At 41.9% G+C, this 20,538-nt stretch overlaps 1 protein-coding gene across 2 annotated transcripts in view; it reads right to left on the reverse strand.

The window, feature by feature from the left end:
- Positions 1 to 7,055, reverse strand: part of DCLRE1C (DNA cross-link repair 1C) — a 43,945-nt gene extending 36,890 nt beyond the window's left edge. Inside the window, exon 1 of one of the 2 annotated variants that reach the window (XM_059059177.2) lies at positions 6,584 to 7,055. In XM_059059177.2, coding sequence (XP_058915160.1) covers positions 6,584 to 6,692 — 109 coding nt within the window. In that variant the 5' untranslated portion in view covers positions 6,693 to 7,055. The remainder of the gene's footprint in view (positions 1 to 6,583) is intronic. The other variant, XM_059059178.2, reaches the window with a different exon arrangement.
- Between the last annotated feature and the right edge of the window lie 13,483 nt (positions 7,056 to 20,538).

Genomic DNA, 20,538 nt, shown 5'->3' on the forward strand with positions numbered 1-20,538 from the left:
TAAACTTAAAAGCTTTTGCACAGCAAAGGAAACCATAAACAAGACATACAGACAACCCTCAGAATGGGAGAAAAATATTTGCAAATGAAAACAACAGACAAAGGATTAATCTCCAAAATATACATACAGCTCATGGAGCTCAATATCAAAAAAACAAACAATCCAGTTAAAAAATGGGCAGAAGACTTAAATAGACATTTCAGCAAAGAAGACATACAGATGGCCAAGAGGCACATGAAAAGATGCTCAACATCACTAATTATCAGAGAAACGCAAATCAAAACTACACTGAGGTATCCCCTCATGCCAGTCCGAATGGCCATTATCAAAAAAATCTAGAAACAATAAATGGTGGAAAGGGTGTGGTGAAAGGGGAACCCTCCTGCACTGTTGGTGGGTATGTAAACTGATACAACCACTATGGAAAACAGTATGGAGGTTCCTTAAAAAACTAAAAATAGGGGCTTCCCTGGTGGCGCAGTGGTTGAGAGTCCGCCTGCTGATGCAGGGGACACGGGTTTGTGCCCCGGTCCGGGAAGATCCCACGTGCTGCGGAGCAGCTGGGCCCGTGAGCCATGGCCATTGAGCCTGCGCGTCCAGAGCCTGTGCTTCTCAACGGGAGAGACCACAACAGTGAGAGGCCCGCGTACCGGAAAAAAAATAAATAAATAAAAAATAAAAATAAAAATAGAACTACCATATGACCCAGCAATCCCACTATTGGGTATATACCCTGAGAAAACCATAATTCAAAAACAGTCATGTACCACACTGCAGCACTATTTACAATAGCCAGGACATGGAACCAATCTAAATGCCCATTGACAGATGAATGGATAAAGAAAATGTGGCACATATGTACGATGGAATATTGCTCAGCCATAACAAGGGACAACATTGAGTTATTTGTGGTGAGGTAGATGGACCTAAGCCTGTCATACAGAGTGAAGTAAGTCAGAAAGAGAAAAACAAATACCACATGCTAACGCATATATATGGAATCTAAAAAACCGGTACTGATGAACCTAGTGGCAGGGCAACAATAAAGATGAAGACATAGAGAATAAACTTGAGGACATGGGGTGGGAGGGGGAAGCTGGGGCAAAGTGAAAGTAGCATCAACATATATATACTACCAAATTGGGAGATAGGGATTGACAAATATACACTAATATGTATAAAATGGATAACTAATAAGAACCTGCTGTGTAAAAAAATAAATAAAATTCGAAAGTTAAAAAAATATATATATATATATATATATACACTACCAAATGTAAAATAGTTAGCTGGTGGGAAGCCGCAGCATAGCACAGGGAGATCAGCTTGGTGCTTTGCGATGACCCAGAGGGGTGGGAAGATGGGAGGGAGGCTCAAGAGGGAGGGGATATGGGGATGTATGTGTGCATATGACTGATTCGCTTTGTTGTGCGACAGAAACTAGCACAATATTGTGAAGCAACTATACTCCAATAAAGATATATTAAAAACAAAAAACTGTTAGAATAAAGGAATTCAGTAAAGTTGCAGGATATCAACATACAGAAGTCTGTTGCATTTCTATACACAAATAACCATCAGAAAGAGAAATTAAGAAAACAATCCCATTCACAGCTACATCAAAAAGAATAAAATACGTAGGAATAAATTTAACCAAGGAAGTAAACACCAGTATATTGAAAACTACAAGCATTAATCAAAGAAATTGACGACACAAATAAATGTAAAGCTATTCCATGCTCATAGATTGAAAGAATCAATATTGTTAAATTGTCCATACTACCCAAAGTAATCAACAGGTTCAGTGCAACCCATATCAAAATTCCAATGGCAATTTTCATAGAAATAGAACAAATAATCATAAAATTTGTATAGAACCACAAAAGAACCCCAAATAGCCAAAGCAATCTTGAAAAAAACAAAACTAGAGACATGCTCCCTGGTTACAAAATGTACTGTTTCAAATGTATAGTAATTAAAACAGTATGGTATTGGCATAAAAACACATAGATCAACAGAACAGAATAGCAAGCCCAGAAATAAAGCCACACATATAGTGTCAATTACTGAGAATTTATGATAAAGAAACCAAGAATATATGATGGGGAAAGGACAGTCTCTTCAATAAATGGTGTTAGGAAAACTGGACAGCCACATGCAAAAGAATGAAACCTAATCATTATCTTATACCATACACAAAAATTAACTCAAAATAAAGACTTGAATCTAAGATCTGAAACAATAAAATTTCTAGAAGAAAACATAGGCAGTAAGCTCCTTGACATAGGTCTTAGTGGTGATCTTTTGAATCTGACACCAAAAGCAAAACTAAGCAAACTACATCAAATTAAAAAGTTTTTACACAGCAAAGGAAAGCATCAACGAAATGAAAAACCCTACTGAATAGGAGAAAACATTTGCAAATCATGTATCTGATAAGGGACTAATATCCAAAATATATAAAGAACTCATACAACTCAACAGCAAAAAAAAATCTGATTTTTTTAATGGGCAGATCTGAATAGACATTTTTCCCAAGACCTACAGATGGCCAACGGGCACATGAAAAGATGTTCCACATCATTAATCATCAGGGAGATGCAAATCAAAACCACAATGAAATACCACCTCACACCCATTAGACTGGCTATTATCAAAAAGAAAAATAACAAACGTTGAAAAGGATGTGGAGAAATGGGAAACCTTGTGCACTGTTGGTGGGAATGTAAATTGGTGCAGCCACTATGGAAAACAGTATGGAGGTTCCTCAAAAAATTAAAAACAGAACTATCATATGACCCAGCAATTCCACGTCTGGGTATTTAACTAAAGAAAACAAAAACACTAACTCAAAAAGATATCTGGACCCCCAGGTTCATTGAAGCATTATTTACAATAGCCAAGACATGGAAACAACCTAAGTGTCCATCAATGAATGAATGCATAAAGAAGATGTGGTATATATGCACAATGAAATATTATTCAGCCATGAAAACTGCTGTCTCACCATGAATTAACAATCTTCATTATAAATTTTCTAAAAACTGATAATAAGTTTAAAAGTTTAAAGCTAATTATACAAAATTATTTTCTCCATATAACTTTTTTCCAGCTCTTTTAAGATTAATACATAAATGCTGCTGGGAAGTTAATTTTACTTAAAACAAACAAACAAACAAACAAACTATAGCCAAGTAGATTATTTTGAAAGTCTTTTCCTCCTCAAATCATTTACCAAAAATGACTTTCATCTGCACTTTGATTAACTTATGTAATCACTGCCTGTTACCATCCTTGATGAAGGCAAGTGGCAAAGGCAGTCCAGCTGGGTTGAAGGGGAGACAATGTTAAACAGCCTAACGATAACCCACAAGAAAAAAATCTAATTATCCCAATTACCACCAACACACGTGCCCTCAAATTTATACGTGACAATCCTTAACTCTTGAAAACAAGGCCATCATCGCACCTCAAGTGGGCGACGTTGACCAAACACGTGCTGCCCCCTCACAGTGTGCATCTCCGGAGGTCACTCGTGGTCCACGCCTTTAGGGCCAATGAGTGCATCCCAGGGTAGGACTCTCCCTTATCGGGGTTTCCAGAGAGTCGGAGTCACGGCAAACACAAGGCTGACTCCGGACTCTGCTCCAGGCTTCCAAACTACCTCAGTGCGCAGCACCCTGTCCCATCGAGACCCCCCAGCCCACCACCCCAGTCAAGGGAATCTGGGGAGTTTACTTTGTGATGCTAGGACTGCACCCAGCAACTCCCTTCCAGGGCCTTTTTCCTTTTCCTTGACCAGAATAAATCATCTTAAGTGGCCTCTGGAAGGGGTCCGCCCCCACGCTGGGCCACTGTCTTGGGCCACGGGTCCCCTTGTGTCCTCCAGGCCTCACTGGTGCTTAGTCAAGTCTGCCCTGAGCACAGAGCTGGCTTCCAGATGGGCCCTAAAGAGGCATCAAGCGGGTCCATGGCCCACCTCAACTTTTATCAAAATGTGATGTTAACATGTTCATCTGCATTTTTTTTAACAAGAGTCTATAGACCTTGTCAGATATTCTATTATTAGTCAGCTCAGGCTGCAGTAACAAAATATCACAGACTGGGTGGCTTAAACAGAATGTATTTCTAACAGTTCTGGAAGCTAAAGTCCAAGATCGAGGTACCAAGGTTGGTTTCTGGTGAGGCCTCTCCTCCTGCCTTATAAATAGCCACCTGCTTGCTGTGTGCTGACATGGCCTTTCCTCACTGTGTATGTGGAGGGAGAGAGATCTCTCTTCCTTTTCTTTGATTTTTATTTTTATTTTTATTTATTTATTTTTTGTGGTATGCGGGCCTCTCACTGTTGTGGCCTCTCCCGCTGCGGAGCACAGGCTCCGGACGCACAGGCTCCGCGGCCATGGCTCACGGGCCCAGCTGCTCCGCGGCATGTGGGATCCTCCCGGACCAGGGCACGAACCCGTGTCTCCTGCATCCGCAGGCGGACTCTCAACCACTGCGCCACCAGGGAAGCCCCCTCTTCCTTTTCTTTGAAGGCCACCAATCCTATCAAATTAGGACCCCACCCCTATGACCCTATGATTTAACCTTAATCACCTCCTAAAAGCCCCTTCTCCAAATACAGTCACACTGGGGGTTAGGGATTCAATATATGAATTGGGGGGGGGGGACACGATTCAGTCCATGGCACATCCAAAGAAGTCTTGTTTCCCAAAAAGGTTAAAAACCACCAACAGGTAATGTGGCAAATCTCAGAGCGCAGAAGTTGAGTTCTTGCCCTTGATCAATTTACATCCTCATTGGGAAAACAGACCCACGTGGGATTAGAGCACAGGAAAAGTTATTATACACTGCTGAACACGAGAGTCTTGCTTACTGTACAAACTAATGATGCTGACTTCACAGCTACACTTCAATTTAAAAACTAAAACCAATAAATAATATAAATACACAAATATAAAAACAAACAAATTCCTCTAGATGAACTCATACTCCAAAACATGAAGGCCAAGCCCCAAATCCATTCTTTAATTGTGGCCACCCCATGTGAGTTCAGAAATGCCGGCAGACTCCACACAAAAGGTAAAAATATCCTCATCCAGCACGGCTTCTCAATGAAAAACAAGACAAAAACAAAAATACTGTCCTCAAAAAGAAGCAGCAAGATCCTCACAGAGGCTCATGTGCTTTCTTAGCAAATCGACAGAGGTCCAGATTTTCGTCATTAAAGAGAATTAGGGATTTAGAACCAGAAAGCAGAGGCATTTCCCAAAAGCAGAAATTTCAATGGTTTACATCATGTTAAAGTGAGTGATTCCACACACCAGATAACAGCTGATCGTCACACCAACTGTGTGATGAAAGGCATGTTCTGATATCTGTAATTTACTTTAAGATCACACCGTGTGATCTATACATGAATATGTATCGGAGTCACTCCTCAAAAGAGGGGTTGGGGGCATCCTACTTAAGCTACTCCGGGAGTCCACACTCCAAGAGGCAGCTTCTAGAACGCTGGTCACTGCCCAAGGCTGTGCTAATTAGCACAATGAATATTAAACCTGCTTTCATAGGTAAAGTTAGTGACGTGTCAGTCAGCATACCAGATGTTAAAAATGGACCGTGGTTGTGAAATTAGTGGTACTCCAGCTCTGGAGACTGGCTAACATGTTTTAGAGACGCTTCAGTCTTGCCTGGAGCATCTAGCCTCGGGACCATATCATTAGGGGGTGATGCTCCAAGCTTAAGTCCTAACCGCCTCCAGCTGTGAAATCTTGATATTCTCGTTGCCTGACCTGGCCGTCTGTAAAGTAAACCGCATCCTGCCTCTAGACCAAAATGAACCTTTCATAGGGGAAAAGAACATCTAAAAGGAGGCGGAGCTTGCACTTCGCCGAGCTTACAGACAAGATGTTTTTTGTTTTTGTTTTTTTTCGCTGTACGCGGGTCTCTCACTGCTATGGCCTCTCCCGTTGCGAAGCACAGGCTCCGGACGCGCAGGCTCAGCGGCCGTGGCTCACGGGCCCAGCCGCTCCGCGGCATGTGGGATCCTCCCGGACCGGGTCACGAACCCGTGTCCCCTGCATCGGCAGGCGGACTCTCAACCACTGCGCCACCAGGGAAGCCCCCAGGCAGGATGTTTAATTTGAGTGCGTGCATGCTTGCTAATCAATGTCTGCGGGTATGGCACAATTTCATCTAAACTTGTCTTTATAACATGATCGCGAGGATACGGGGGAAGAACTAAGTAATCCTTGCCAACCTCTGACTACTGGGCCTTGGGAGAGCTTCCAAAAAAACAGAATAGTTGTGCCTGATCAAAGTGGCCTGGGTCAGTGACAACTAGGGGTCGCTGTTCTGTCCCGCGGTACCGATGAGGAGTTAAAGCGTCAGACGGGCTGAAGAGCCCGCCGAGACCAGGTGAGTCGCTAGTCTCTCCCCTGGCCTCCCAAAGCCTGAACTCCTTCCTGCAGGACCCCGACCCCCGCCTTCCCTCCCTCCAGCCCCTGGGCTACCTCCCCGCGGGGCCCGAACCCGCGCGGCCCGGCTCCCCGGGACGGGGCGGCCCGCTGCGCTCGCTCACCTTTGTGGCAGTGGGATAGGAAGTAGGCGCGGGCCCTCAGGTTCTCCCGGTCGAAGCGGTCTATGGAGATGGTTGGATACTCGACCATCTGCCCCTCGAAGCAGCTCATTGCGTCCGCCAACCCGGCCAGACTGGTCGCCTGCCTAGAGAGCAACGGAAGCCCCAGCCGCCGTCGGCCGCGCCGCCACTTCCGGGAAGCTGCCGCCGCCTCACCATTGGCCGGCCGGGCGCAGCCATGTCCAATCAGAACAGCCCCGCGGCCCGGGGGGCGGGAGGGGGGCAGCGCCAAGGAGCTTCCAGTCAGTTCTCGCAGCCCGCGACATGCGGGGTGAAAGCAACTGACTGGGCTGCCCTGCGCTCAGAGCTGGGAGGCCAGGTGGAGGAATCTAGGGCGCAGCGCGAGGAGTGAGGCTCCTCCCGGATATCTTGACACAACACGGTGTCGCTTTGGTGAAGAGTTGACCATGTCTGTGAAAGAACGAGAACGCCAAGGGAGACAACACCCAGAACAGGCGGCTCCAACCAGAACAGGCGGCTCCACCCAGAACAGGCGGCTCCACCCAAAACAGGCGGCTCCACCCAGGGAGGCGAAGCGGGATGCGGAGCTTGGCTTTGAAATCGGATGCATTCCACTTCCCGCTTGTCCGCTACGATCCTGCAAGGCTTCTTTTGCTTCTCTTCTTCTTTCTTGTCCCTTCCCAATGTCTCCCTTATAGGATAATCGTCAGGATTGTGTGAGAAAACGGTATCAGGCTTGTGGAAGATTCGAAAACTCAGTCCCTGCTTCCATTTATATGTAATCTACAAACGGAGTAAATCCACGATCCCTGATGATCACAGCTCAGATGCATGATCTTAGGGTAGATAAGTAAAGATCCCAAGGAGAGCTGAGCTGCTAGTCTCCCCTACCTCCACCCCTTTTGACCTTTTTCTTTTTTCTAACTTTTTTTTTTCTTTTGGAAGTTAGAAAGATGTATAAAAAGAAAAAAAAAAAAAGGTAGGGTAATGGGCGAAAGGTCTTGAATTTTTTCACCACCAAAGCAACTTTATGAAAAGGTTTGCTAAAGTATTAACATTCACCGAATAGTCACAATGGCATTACCCGCACCCCTTAGCAGCAAGTCTCCTTACACACCACTATATTATTAATCACAACTCCAATACTTGAGGTCCTACTTGGTGCACAGCACCGAACAAGCCCTGCCGTGATGACAGAGACGACTAAGATGCGCCTACGAGTCATTTTCAATCTATTTGGAGACAAGAACTTTGCAGAACGTGCTAAATAAATGCTTCCACAGAGACACAAGGTAATGTAGGAATAAATCCAGTAACAATGCGTTCTAGCCAGGAAAAACAAGAATCAGAATGCCACCCTCAGAGAATATCGGCGTGTTCCCTGCAGCCATGGCAGACAGTTCTACTCAAATACAGATTCTGGTGAAATGTTAAGGAGGAGGAAAGGAAGAGGAGGAAGAGGGAGGGGAGAAGAGCAGGGGGAGGTGTGGACACCATTGTCACTAATCTGAGTAAAATACCCTGCTAGTATACATTGCCAGCACCTTTGATTTGGTATAAGATGGTTTGTCATAGGATAAAAGAAGGCTGTCGCTGTGACTAGGCTGTCTATACCTAAAACCAAATCTTGCACTGAGCCTGGTATTTGCAGAATCCAGTGTGTCCACCTCTGACGTTAAAGCTCCTGGCCACACAGGTCAAGATAAGGCTCATATTCTTATTTATTTGTCCCCGTGTTTATTCCCTCCTCTAAACAATGGATACAGTACAAGAGAATAAAGGCAAACAGAGAGTCAGGATTAAAAGATAGGGTATAAAATAGTAAAGGTGGGTAATGTAATACTGGCTCTTGTAGAGGAAGATTCAGTCACTTACTAGACTTTGGCATCCTCACAATACAAGTGAAATGGACTTTCGGAAGAAGCCCAATTACCTGGATACTAAGTCCCAGGAGAAATGCCCCGTGTGGCTGCTCGTAAAGAAAAGAGTGAAACACGATTAGTCAGTGCTACGTCCTCCTTCCCCAGCTAGGAATTGCTATCCTTCTGCAATCTCAAAGCTCTTTGGACTTCCAAGTCCTCAACTTATTCTGTCCCAGAAGGACAGAAAACTGCTATTAAGTTTATGTTGATGACCTAAAAACTACTTATTGAGGTAGATACAAGTTTTTGTTAGGAAATCAGTACAGAATATCTTTTTCTTAATTTTATGTACTTATAAATCGTTGTCCGTAGTGTGGATGAAGACATTCACTTGCCGTATCAGTCAGCAGAGGATGTTTCAGCCATTCAAGAAATCAGCCGCTGCAGCTACCACCCCCCACCAGCAATGCACCCTGAGGGGGTTCAGGATGGAGAAAAATAGGATACCGGCCCTAAATAGTTAAGGTGCAGATCAAGGGAATGATTTCAGTAAGCCCAGACTCTTGCATATTCCCATACCTAGAAAAGCACTCAAGTCATTAACTTGAGATGTCTGGTTTTTCTTTAATTAGCAGTAATTTTTTGATGTTTGACTACCTGATTTGTTGTTGTTGTTTTGTTTTGTTTGCAGAAACTCCTATATATCCTAGCTCCTCCCTTACCTCTTTGAAACAGACCCTGAGGGCTTCCCTGGTGGTGCAGTGGTTGAGAGTCTGCCTGCCGACGCAGGGGACGAGGGTTCGTGCCTGGGTCTGGGAAGATCCCACGTGCCGCGGAGCGGCTGGGCCCCTGAGCCATGGCCGCTGCGCCTGCGCGTCCGGAGCCTGTGCTCCGCAGCGGGAGAGGCCACAACAGTGAGAGGCCCGCGTACCAAAAAAAAAAAAAAAAAGAAAGAAACAGACCCTGAGAACTATCTGAGAGGCTGTATCCCAGGCTTAAGTTCTCAGTCTGCCAAATAAAACATAAGTCTCAACTTTTAGGTTGTGCTTTCTTTTTTTCAGTTGACAATATAAATAACTTGCATTATAAATTTACTGTATCCTGTGCTATTCTTTTAGAAAAAATACAGGACCTGGTTAGCACTGCATCTGAGCCACTACTATTTATGTGATCTTGGTTAAGGTCACCCTCTCTATAACTCAGCTTTCTCATCTTAAAATGGTGGTAACAATGAAGTCCACACAACGTCCTGGAAAATTGTAAGAGCTCAAGAAATATTAGCTATTATTATTTATTCGGGGTATTTACTACTATACGATCTCCCTGATATGTGGACTCTAAAGAAATTGCACTCATAGAAACAAAGAACAGATTGGTGGTTGCCAGAGGTGGTGGAGGGGTGGGAGAGATGACTGAAGGTGGTCAGAAGGTACAGACTTTCAGTTATAAGATGAAAAAATCACGGGAATGTAATGTACAGCATAGCGGCTATAGTTGACAATACTGTACTGTATACTTGAGAGTTGCTGAGGAAGTGGGTATTAAAAGTTCTCATCACAAGAAAACGAAAACTGTATGTGAGGTGATGGATGTTAGCTACACTTGTGGTGATCAAGTTGGTGTAATGTATACATGATTCAAGACATTATGTTATACACCTTAAACTTACACACCGTTATATGTCAACTATATCACAATAAAATTGGGAGGAAAAGAGAATGAGCTGTTAATACAACAAAACAACATGAATGAGTCTCAAAATAATTATGCTGAGCAAAAGAAACCAGACAAAAGAAGAGTACATACTGTATGATGCCATTTAAATAAAATTATAGGAAATGTAAATTGATCTAAAGTGACAGAAAGCAAATCAGCAGTCGCCTGGGTTCACAAGGAAACAAGTTCATTAAATTGATTGTGGTTTTATAGGTGTATACATATGCCAAAACGTATCAAATTATATGCTGCTAAATATTGCTATTTATTGCATTTCAATTATAGCTCAATAGATTTGAAAAAAAATTAGACAGTGTATAGGCGAATGTGAACAAAGTCAACAAGATTGGCAAGGATATTCCTTCTCTGTAGGAGCTGACTGATTAAGAAGACACTACCCAGCTTCCCTGGTGGTCCAGTGGTTAAGACTCCATGCTTCCAATGTGGGGGGCACAGGTTCGATCTCTGATCAGGGAACTGGGGTCCCACATGTTGTGTGGCATGGCCGAAAAAAAAAAAAGAAAGACACTATCCAGCTAATTCACATAATAGAAGGTGGGGGTTTTTTTTGGGGGGGTTGTGTTTTTTAAGTCACAGTATATGTTATTTTGCATTAGTTACATGTTTTTCTCCAGCACTTTTACCTCTTCTTCTCACTTCCTACCACCAATCCTCTGGTTGATTAAAAAGTGTTATTATTCAACTAGGGAAAAAAAAGTTTGTAAAGGCTATCCAAGGCCCCAGAAAATAGTAAGTGCTCAATAAACGGTAGGTATTACTATTTACTGGGTGTTTACTAAGTGCCAGTCACTGTGCTTGAACCTGGATGTACATAAAGGAATCAGCCATGGTCTACCAAGAGCTTACAGTCTGGCAGAAGTAGAAACTCGTGGAAACAAATGAACACACGAGGTTTTACACAAGCGTGTTAATGGACGTGTGTCAGGGTATAGTGTGGAGGCCAAGGAGAGAGCTTGTTTCTGCAAGGAGAAAAAGGCCATCAGAAAAATTAAGCAGAGAAGAAAAATTTGAGCTCAGCTTCTGAGGCCAAGAACAGCTGAAGTCCCTGGAATGAGCTTTCATTCCATCTGGGCTCTGCAAATATCAATAGTTCCTTGTAACCAAAGTAGCGGACTCAAAAGGGATGAAATAATAGGGGCTTAACCGGAGAAGTCAAGGCTAAACCAGCTAAGAAAGGACCAGACTGAGGAGACTGGCCAAGACGGCAGAGCAGAAAGACCCTGAGCTCACCTTCTCTCGCAGATGCACCCAAATCACCACTATTTGCAGAACAACCTCAATAAAAAAGACTGGAAGCTACCAGAAAACATCTTTTACAACTATAGACATAAAGAGGGAACCACAACGAGACAAGTAGGAGGGGCAGGTCGTGATATAGTCAAGTCCCATACCCCCCCGGTGGGTGACCCACAAACAAGAGAGTAATTACAATTGCAGAGATTCTCCCAAAGGGGAGAGAGACCCTAGCCCCATGTCAGGCTCCCAGAGCATTTGGCTTTGAGGGCCAGCTGGGCTTACTCTCGGGAGTGCCAGAGGACTGGAGGAGATAGATACTTCAGTCTTCAAAGGCACACACAATATCTCATGCACACCGGGACCCAGGGCAGAAGCTGAAATGTTTTTTGTTTTGTTTTTTTTTTATTGGCCGCGTTGCACGGCTTGTGGGATTTGAGTTCCCCAACCAGGGATCGAACCTGGGCCCTTGGCAGTGAGAGCGCAGAGTCCTAACCACTAGACCACCAGGGAATTCCCAGAAGCTGTAATTTAATAGGAGCCTGGGTCAAACCTACCTGCTGATCTTGGACAGTCTCCCAGAGAGGCAGGAGGCAACTGCAGCTCATCCTGGGGACACAGACACTCGGAGCCATTTTTAGGAGCTTGCTCTACCTTGTGGACACTGCCACTGGCAAGCACCGGTACGGAACCCTTTCTCTAGCTTATGAGTCCCAGGACCCAGCCCTGCCCTGGCCCCACATGCCTTAGGCCAAGCAACTAACTGCATGGGCCCACAGCCCTACCTACCAGCAGACAGGCTGCCTTACTACTTCCTGAACCCCCAGCCGCTACTGGACGCAGCCCTGCCTACCAGAGGGCCCAGGACACACTAGTGGGTGGCCCGGGCCACCCACTAGTGGGCGGGCACTGGCCCCATAATCCCCTGGGCCTGGCTCCAGTCTCCAGAGAGCCTGGGGAGATAGGACCCTGCACTGGGACCAGCTGGGCCCTGGCCCTGTCTACCAGCAGGCCAATAAAAGCTTCAAGATGCCCCAGACCCTGCATCCAGCTGTGTCAGGAACCAGCCCCACCCACCAGCAATCTGACACCAGCTCTGAGACACCCCCCACAGCCCCGGGCCATGCAACCAGACTGCAGAAGCCAACCCTGCCTGCCAGTAGACTGGCATTAGCTCCAGGACCTGGCTTCACCCACCAGTGGGTAGCAACAGCCCCAAAGTTTTCTGGACCCAGACTCCTCCTACCAGTGAGTCAGCACTAGCCCCAGGACCACCCCTACACACAGGGTTCTGCAGTCAGCCACCTCATGATCTGGTCCTACCAACCAGTGGCTGGCAGACTCCATACAAGGCAGGGCCTGGCAACAAACCAGACCAGGGGCCAACCAAGCCTACCAGCCTGCCTACATAGTCAGCCTGCCACAACAGAAGGACCCAAGAGCCCTCATAAGAAGGAACCTATAGCTCGGGTGACAAGAGGGGAGTGTGCATCCCTGATGGGATGCACAGGGAACCTCCTACAAAAGGCCAGTTCTCTAAGGTCAGGAAACAACCAATCTAACAGACACATGAAAATAAAAACAGTAACCTAGGCAAAATGAGGTGACAGAGGAACATGTTCCAAATGAAGGAACAAGATAAAATCCCAGAAGAAGAACTAAATGAAGTGGAGATAGGTAATCTACCCAAGAAAGAGTTCCGGGTAGTGATAGGTAAGATGGTCAAAAAACACGGGAGAAGAATGGATGCACAGAGTGAGAAGTTAGAAGGTTTTGACAAAGAGTTATAAACTATAAAGAACAACCAGAAATTAAGAATATAATAACTGAAATGAAAAATGCACTAGAAGGCATCAACAATACAAAGGAACAAATCAGCAACCTGGAAGACAGAGTAGTGAAAATCACTGATGCTGAACAGAAAAAAATAATGAAAAGAAATGAGGACAGTTTAAGAGACCTCTGGGAAAACATAAAGCACACTAATATTCACATTATAAGGGTCCCAGAAGGAGGAGAAAGAGATAAAGGGGCTGAGAACATACTTGAAGATGTAGCAGCTGAATACTTCCCTAACCTGGGAAAGGAAACAGACATCCAAGTCCAGGAAGCACAGAGAGACCCATACAGGATTTACCCAAAGAGGAACACACCAAGACACATTGTAATTAAAATGGCAAAAATTAAACATAAGGAGAGAATATTAAAAGCAGCAAAGGAAAATAACAAGTAATGTACAAGGGAACTCTGATAAGGCTATCAGATGACATTTCAGCAGTTATTCTGTGGGCCAGAAGGAGTGGCATGATATATTTAAAGTGATGAAAGGGGAAAATCTACAACCAAGAATACTCTACAGCAAGGCTCTCATTCAGATTTGATGGAGAGATCAAAATCTTTACAGACAAGCAAAAGCTAAGAGTTCATCACCACTAAGCCAGCTTTATAAGAAACGTTAAAGGAACTTCTCTAAGTGAAAAATAATAGGCCACATCTGGAAATCTGAAAATTATAAAAGGAAAAACTTATCAGTAAAGGCAAACATACTGTAAAGGTAGTGAATCATCCACACACAAAGACAGTAGGAAAGTTAAAAGATAACATAAGTAAAATCATCTATATCCACAATATGCAGTTAAGGGATACACAAAACAGTTAGAAATTAAATATGATATCAAAAATAGTAATTGTGAGGGGAGGAGAGTACAAATGCAGAGTTGTTTAAGATGCATTTGAAATTAAGAGATCAGCAACTTAAAGCAATCACACACACACATTTATCTATTTATTTATTTATTTATTTAAAACCCTCATGATAACCACAAACCAAAAATCTATAACAGATACACATAAAAAAGGAAAAAGGAATCCAAATATAACACTAGATAATCATCAAATCACAAGAGAACAAAAGAAGAAGGGAAAAAAAGACCTACAAAAACAACTCCCAAACAATTAACAAAATGGCAATAAGAACATATATATATCAATAATTACCTTAAATGTAAATGGACTAAATGCTCCAATCAAAAGACATAGAGTGGCTGATTGGATACAAAAACAAGACTTGTATATATGTTGCCTGTAAGAGAGTCCCTTCAGACCTAAAGACACACACAGATTGAAACTGAGGGGATAGAAAAAAATATTCCATCCAAATGGAAATCAAAAGAAAGCCGGAGTAGCAATACTTATATCAGACAAAATAAATTTAAAATAAAGGCTGTTACAAGAGACAAGGAAGGATAATACATAATGATCAAGGGGTCTATCCAAGAAGAAATTATAACAATTGTAAGTACATAGGCACACAATGTTGGAGCACCCAAATACATAAAGCAAATATTAACAGATATAAAGGGAGAAAAGACAGTAACACAATGATAATAGGGGACTTTAACGCCCCAGTTAAATCAATAGACAGATCATCCAGACAGAAAATCAATAAGGAAACACTGGCCTTAAACGATGCACTAGACCAGATGGACTTAATTGATTTTTATAGAGTATTCCATCCAAAAGTAGCAGAATACACATTTTTTTCAAGTGCATATGGAACATTTTCCAGGATAGATCACAAGCTAGGCCACAAAACAAGCATCAGTACATTTAAGAAAACTGAAATCATATCAAGCATCTTTTCTTACCACTATGCTATGAGACTAGAAATCAACTACAGGAAAAAAACCCACAAGCACTTGGAGGCTAAACAATATGCTACTAAGCAACCAAAGGATCACTGAAGAAATCAAAGAGGAAATCAAAAAATACCTGGAGGCAAATGAAAATGAAAACACAATGATCCAAAATCTATGGATGAAGCAAAAGGAGTTCTAAGAGGGAAGTTTATAGCAATAGAAGCTTACCTCAGGAAATAAGAAAAATCTCAAATAAACAACCTATCTTTATACCTAGAACTAGAAAAAGAAGAACAAACAAAACCCAAAGTTAGTAGAAGCAAAGAATTATAAAGATCAGAAGAGAAATCAATGAAAATAGATTCTTTGAAAAGATAAGCAAAATTGATAAGTGTTTAGCCAGACTCATCAAGAAAAAAAAGCGTGAGGGCCCAAATCAATAAAATCAGAAATGAAAAATAAGAAGTTACAACCGATACCACAAAAATACCAAGGGTTATAAGAGACTACTACAAACAACTATATGCCAATAGTAAGGACAACCTAGAAGGAATGGACAAATTCCTAGAAATGCACAGTCTTCCAAGACTGAACCAGGAAGAAAGAGACCAACTGCCAGTAATGAAACTGAATCAGTAATAATAAAAAGGAAACTCCCCTAAAGTCCAGGGCCAGGTGGCTTCACAGGTGAATTCTACCAAACATTTACAAAAGAGTTAACACCTAACCTTCTCAACCTATTCCAAAAAATTGCAGAGGGAGGAATGCTTCCAAACTTATTCTACAAGGCCAGCATCACCCTGATACCAAAACTAAAGATATCACAAAAGAGAAAATTACAGACCAGTATCACTGAGGAGCATAGATGCAAAAATCCTCAACAAAATATTAACAAACTGAATCCAACGTTACATTAAAAGGATCATATAGCATGATCAAGTGGGATTTATCCCAGGGATGCAAATATTTTTCAATATCCACAAATCAATGTGATATACCACATTAACAAATTGAATAATAAAAATCATATAATTGGGGCTTCCCTGGTGGCGCAGTGGTTGGGAGTCCGCCTGCCGATGCCGGGGACGCGAGCTTGTGCCCTGGTCTGGGAGGGTGCCGCGTGCTGCGGAGCAGCTGGGCCCGTGAGCCATGGCTGCTGGGCCTGCACGTCCGGGGCCTGTGCTCCGCAATGGGAGAGGCCACAGCAGTGAGAGGCCCACGTACCGCAAAAAAAAAAAAAAAAAAAAAAAAAAAAATCACATAATTGTCTCAATAAAAAGCTTTTGACAAAATTCAACATCCATTTATGATAAAAACCCTCCAGAAAGTGGGCATAGAGGGAACATGCCTCAACATAATAAAGGCCATATATAATGAGCCCACAGCTAACATCAAACTCAATGATGAAAAGCTGAAAGCATTTCCTCTAAGATCAGGGAGAAGACAAGGTTGCCCACTCTTGCCACTTTTATTCAACATAGTATTTGGAGTCCTAGCCACAACAGTCAGACCAGAAAAAGAAATAAAAGGAATCCAAGTTGGGAAGAAGAAGTAAAACTATTGCTGGTTACAGATGACATGATACTATACATAGAAAAACCTAAAGATGCCACTAGAAAACTACTAGAGCTCATCAATGAATTTGGTAAAGTTCCAGGACATAAAATTAATAAACAGAAATCAGTTGCATTTCTGTACACTAACAATGAGCTATTGGACAGAGAAATTAAGGAAACAATCCCATTTACAATCACATCAAAAAGAATAAAATACCTAGGAATAAACCTACTGAAGGAGGTAAAAAACCTGTACTTGGAAAACTATAAGACAGTGATGAAAGAAATTGAAGACGACACAAACAGATGGAAAGATATACCATGTTCGTGGACTGGGAGAATTAATATTGTTAAAATGACCATGCTACCCAAGGCAATCTACAGATTCAAAGCAATCCCTATCAAAATATCAAGGGCATTTTTCACAGAACTATAACAAATAGTTTTAAAATTTGTATGGAAACACAAAAGACCCTGATAGCCAAAACAATCTTGAGAAAGAACAGAGCTGGAGGAATCACACTCCCTGACTTCAGACTGGACTACAAAACTACAGTAACCAAAACAGTATGATACTGGCACAAGAACAGACACATAGATCAGTGGAACAGGACAGAGAGCCCAGAAATAAACCACACACTTCTGGTTAATTAATCTACAACAAAGGAGGCAAGGATATACAATGGAGAAAAGACAGTCTCTTCAATGGTGGTGTTGGGAAAACTGGACAGCTACATGTAAAAAATGAAATTAGAACACTTCTAACATCATATACAGAAATAACTCAAAATAGATTGAAGACCTAAATGTAAGACCAGAAACCATAAGACTCCTAGAAGAAAAATAGGCATAACACTCTGACATAAATTCTCACAATATGGGACCTCCCTGGTGGCGCAGTGGTTAAGAATCCACCTGCCAATGCAAGGGACACAGGTTCGAGCCCTGGTCCGGGAAGAGCCCACATGCCACGGAGCACCTAAGCCTGTGCACCACAACTACTGAGCCTGTGCTCTAGAGCCTGCAAGCCACAACTATTGAGCCCACGTGCCACAACTACTGAGCCCACACGCCACAACTACTGAAGCCTGTGCACCTAGAGCCCGTGCTCTGCAACAAGAGAAGCCACTGCAATGAGAAGCCTGCGCACCACAACAAAGAGCAGCCCCTGCTCGCCGCAACAAGAGAAAGCCCACGTGCAGCAATTTAGACCCAACGCAACCAAATAAATAAATAAATGATAAATTAAAAATAAGTATTTTTTGATTTCCTCTTTGATCTCTTCAGTGACCACTTCGTTATTAAGTAGTGTATTGTTTAGCCTCCATGTGTTTGTATTTTTTACAGATCTTTTCCTGTAATTGATATCTAGTCTCATAGCGTTGTGGTCGGAAAAGATACTTGATACGATTTCAATTTTCTTAAATTTGCCAAGGCTAGATTTGTGACCCAATATATGATCGATCCTGGAGAATGTTCCATGAGCACTTGAGAAAAATGTGTATTCTGTTGTTTTTGGATGGAATGTCCTATAAATATCAATTAAGTCCATCTTGTGTAATGTATCATTTAAAGCTCGTGTTTCCTTATTTATTTTCATTTTGGATGAAACAACTGACTCTGCAGAAATACAAAAGATTATTAGAGATTACTACAAGCAACTGTATGCCAATAAAATGGACAACCTGGAAGAAATGGACAAATTCTTAGAAATGCACAATCTGCTGAGACTGAACCAGGAAGAAATAGAAACTATGAACAGACCAATCACAAGCACTGAAATTGAAACTGTGATTAAAAATCTTCCAACAAACAAAAGCCCAGGTCCAGATGGCTTCACAGGCGAATTCTATCAAACATTTAGAGAAGAGCTAACACCTATCCTTCTCAAACTCTTCCAAAAGATAGCAGAGGGAGGAACACTCCCAAACTCATTCTATGAGGCCAACATCACCCTGATACCAAAACCAGACAAAGACGTCACAAAGAAAGAAAACTACAGGCCAATATCACTGATGAACATAGAGGCAAAAATCCTCAACAAAATATTAGCAAACAGAATCCAACAGCACATTAAAAGGATCATACACCATGATCAAGTGGGGTTTATTCCAGGAATGCAAGGATTCTTCAATATACGCAAATCAATCAACGTGATACACCATATCAACAAACTGAAGGAGAAAAACCATATGATCATCTCAATAGATGCAGAGAAATCTTTTGACAAAATTCAACACTCATTTATGATAAAAACCCTGCAGAAAGTAGGCATACTGGGAACTTTCCTCAACATAATAAAGGCCATATATGACAAACCCACAGCTAGCATCGTTCTCAGTGGTGAAAAACTGAAACCATTTCCACTAAGGTCAGGAACAAGACAAGGTTGCCACTCTCACCACTCTTATTCAACATAGTTTTGGAAGTTCTAGCCACAGCAATCAGAGAAGAAAAAGAAATAAAAGGAATCCAAATAGGAAAAGAAGTAAAGCTGTCACTGTTTGCAGATGACATGATACTATACATAGAGAATCCTAAGGATGCTACCAGAAAACTACTAGAGCTAATCAATGAATTTGGTAAAGTTGCAGGATACAAAATTAATGCACAGAAATCTCTGGCATTCTTATAGGTGGTAGAGAGGGTGATGCAAGAGGGAAGAGATATGGGAACATATGTATATGTATATGTATAACTGATTCACTTTGTTGTAAAGGAAAAACTAACACACTATTGTAAAACAGTTATACTCCAATAAAGATGTTTAAAAAATAAAATAAAATAAAAATAAGATTGTCACAATGTTTTTGGAGGTCTGTCTCCTAAAGCAAAGGAAATAAAAGCAAAATAAACAGATGGGACCTAATTAAGCTTAAAAACTTTTGCGCAGCTAGGAAACCATCAACAAGCCCAAAAGATAACCTACTAAATGGGAGAAAATATTTGCAAGTAATATGACCTATAAGGGGTTAATATACAAAATATTTAAACAGCTCATACAACTCAACATCATAAAACCAAAAAATCCAATTTAAAAATGGGCAGAAGACCTGAACACACATTTTTCCAAAAGAAGACATACAGATGGCCAACAGGGACATGAAAAGATGCTCAACATCATTAATCAACAGAGAAATGCAAATTAGTACCACAATGAGATATCACCTTACACCACAATGACTATCATCAAAAAGAACACAAATAAATATTGGTGAAGATGTGGAGAAAAGAGATCCCTTGTACACTGTTGGGGGGAATGTAAATTGGTGCAGTCACTGTGGAAAACAGTATGGAAGTTTCTCAAAAAGCTAAAAGTAGAACTCTCATATGACCCAGCAATTCCACACCTGGGTATATATCCAAAAAAAAAAAAAACCCCACTAATTTGAAAAGATACATGCACTCCAAGGTTCATAGCAGCATTATTTACAATTGTCAAGATATGGAATCAACCTAAGTGCCCATCAGCAGCTGAATGGGTAAAGAAGATGAGTTTATATATATATTATATATATATATATATATATATATAATGAACTACTACTCAGCCATAAAAAAAGAATGAAATTTTGTCATTTGCAACAACATGGATGGACTTGGAGGGCATTATGCTAAGTGAAATAAGGTAGATAGAGAAAGACAAATACTGTATGATATCGCTTATTTCTAGAATCTAAAAAATTTTTTTAAACTAGTGAATATAACAAAAAAGCAACAGACTCACAGATATAGAGAACAAACTAGTGGTTACCAGTAGGGAGAAGGAAGCAGGCAGGGGCAAGATAGGGGTGGGGGATTAAGAGGTACAAACTACTATGTATAAAATAAACAAGCTACAAGGATATATTGTACAACACAGAGACTAGCCAAGATTTTATAATAACCATAAGTGGAGTATAACATTTAAA

This window comes from Kogia breviceps, chromosome 3 (genome assembly GCF_026419965.1).
Source record: "Kogia breviceps isolate mKogBre1 chromosome 3, mKogBre1 haplotype 1, whole genome shotgun sequence".
NCBI lineage: Eukaryota > Metazoa > Chordata > Mammalia > Artiodactyla > Physeteridae > Kogia > Kogia breviceps.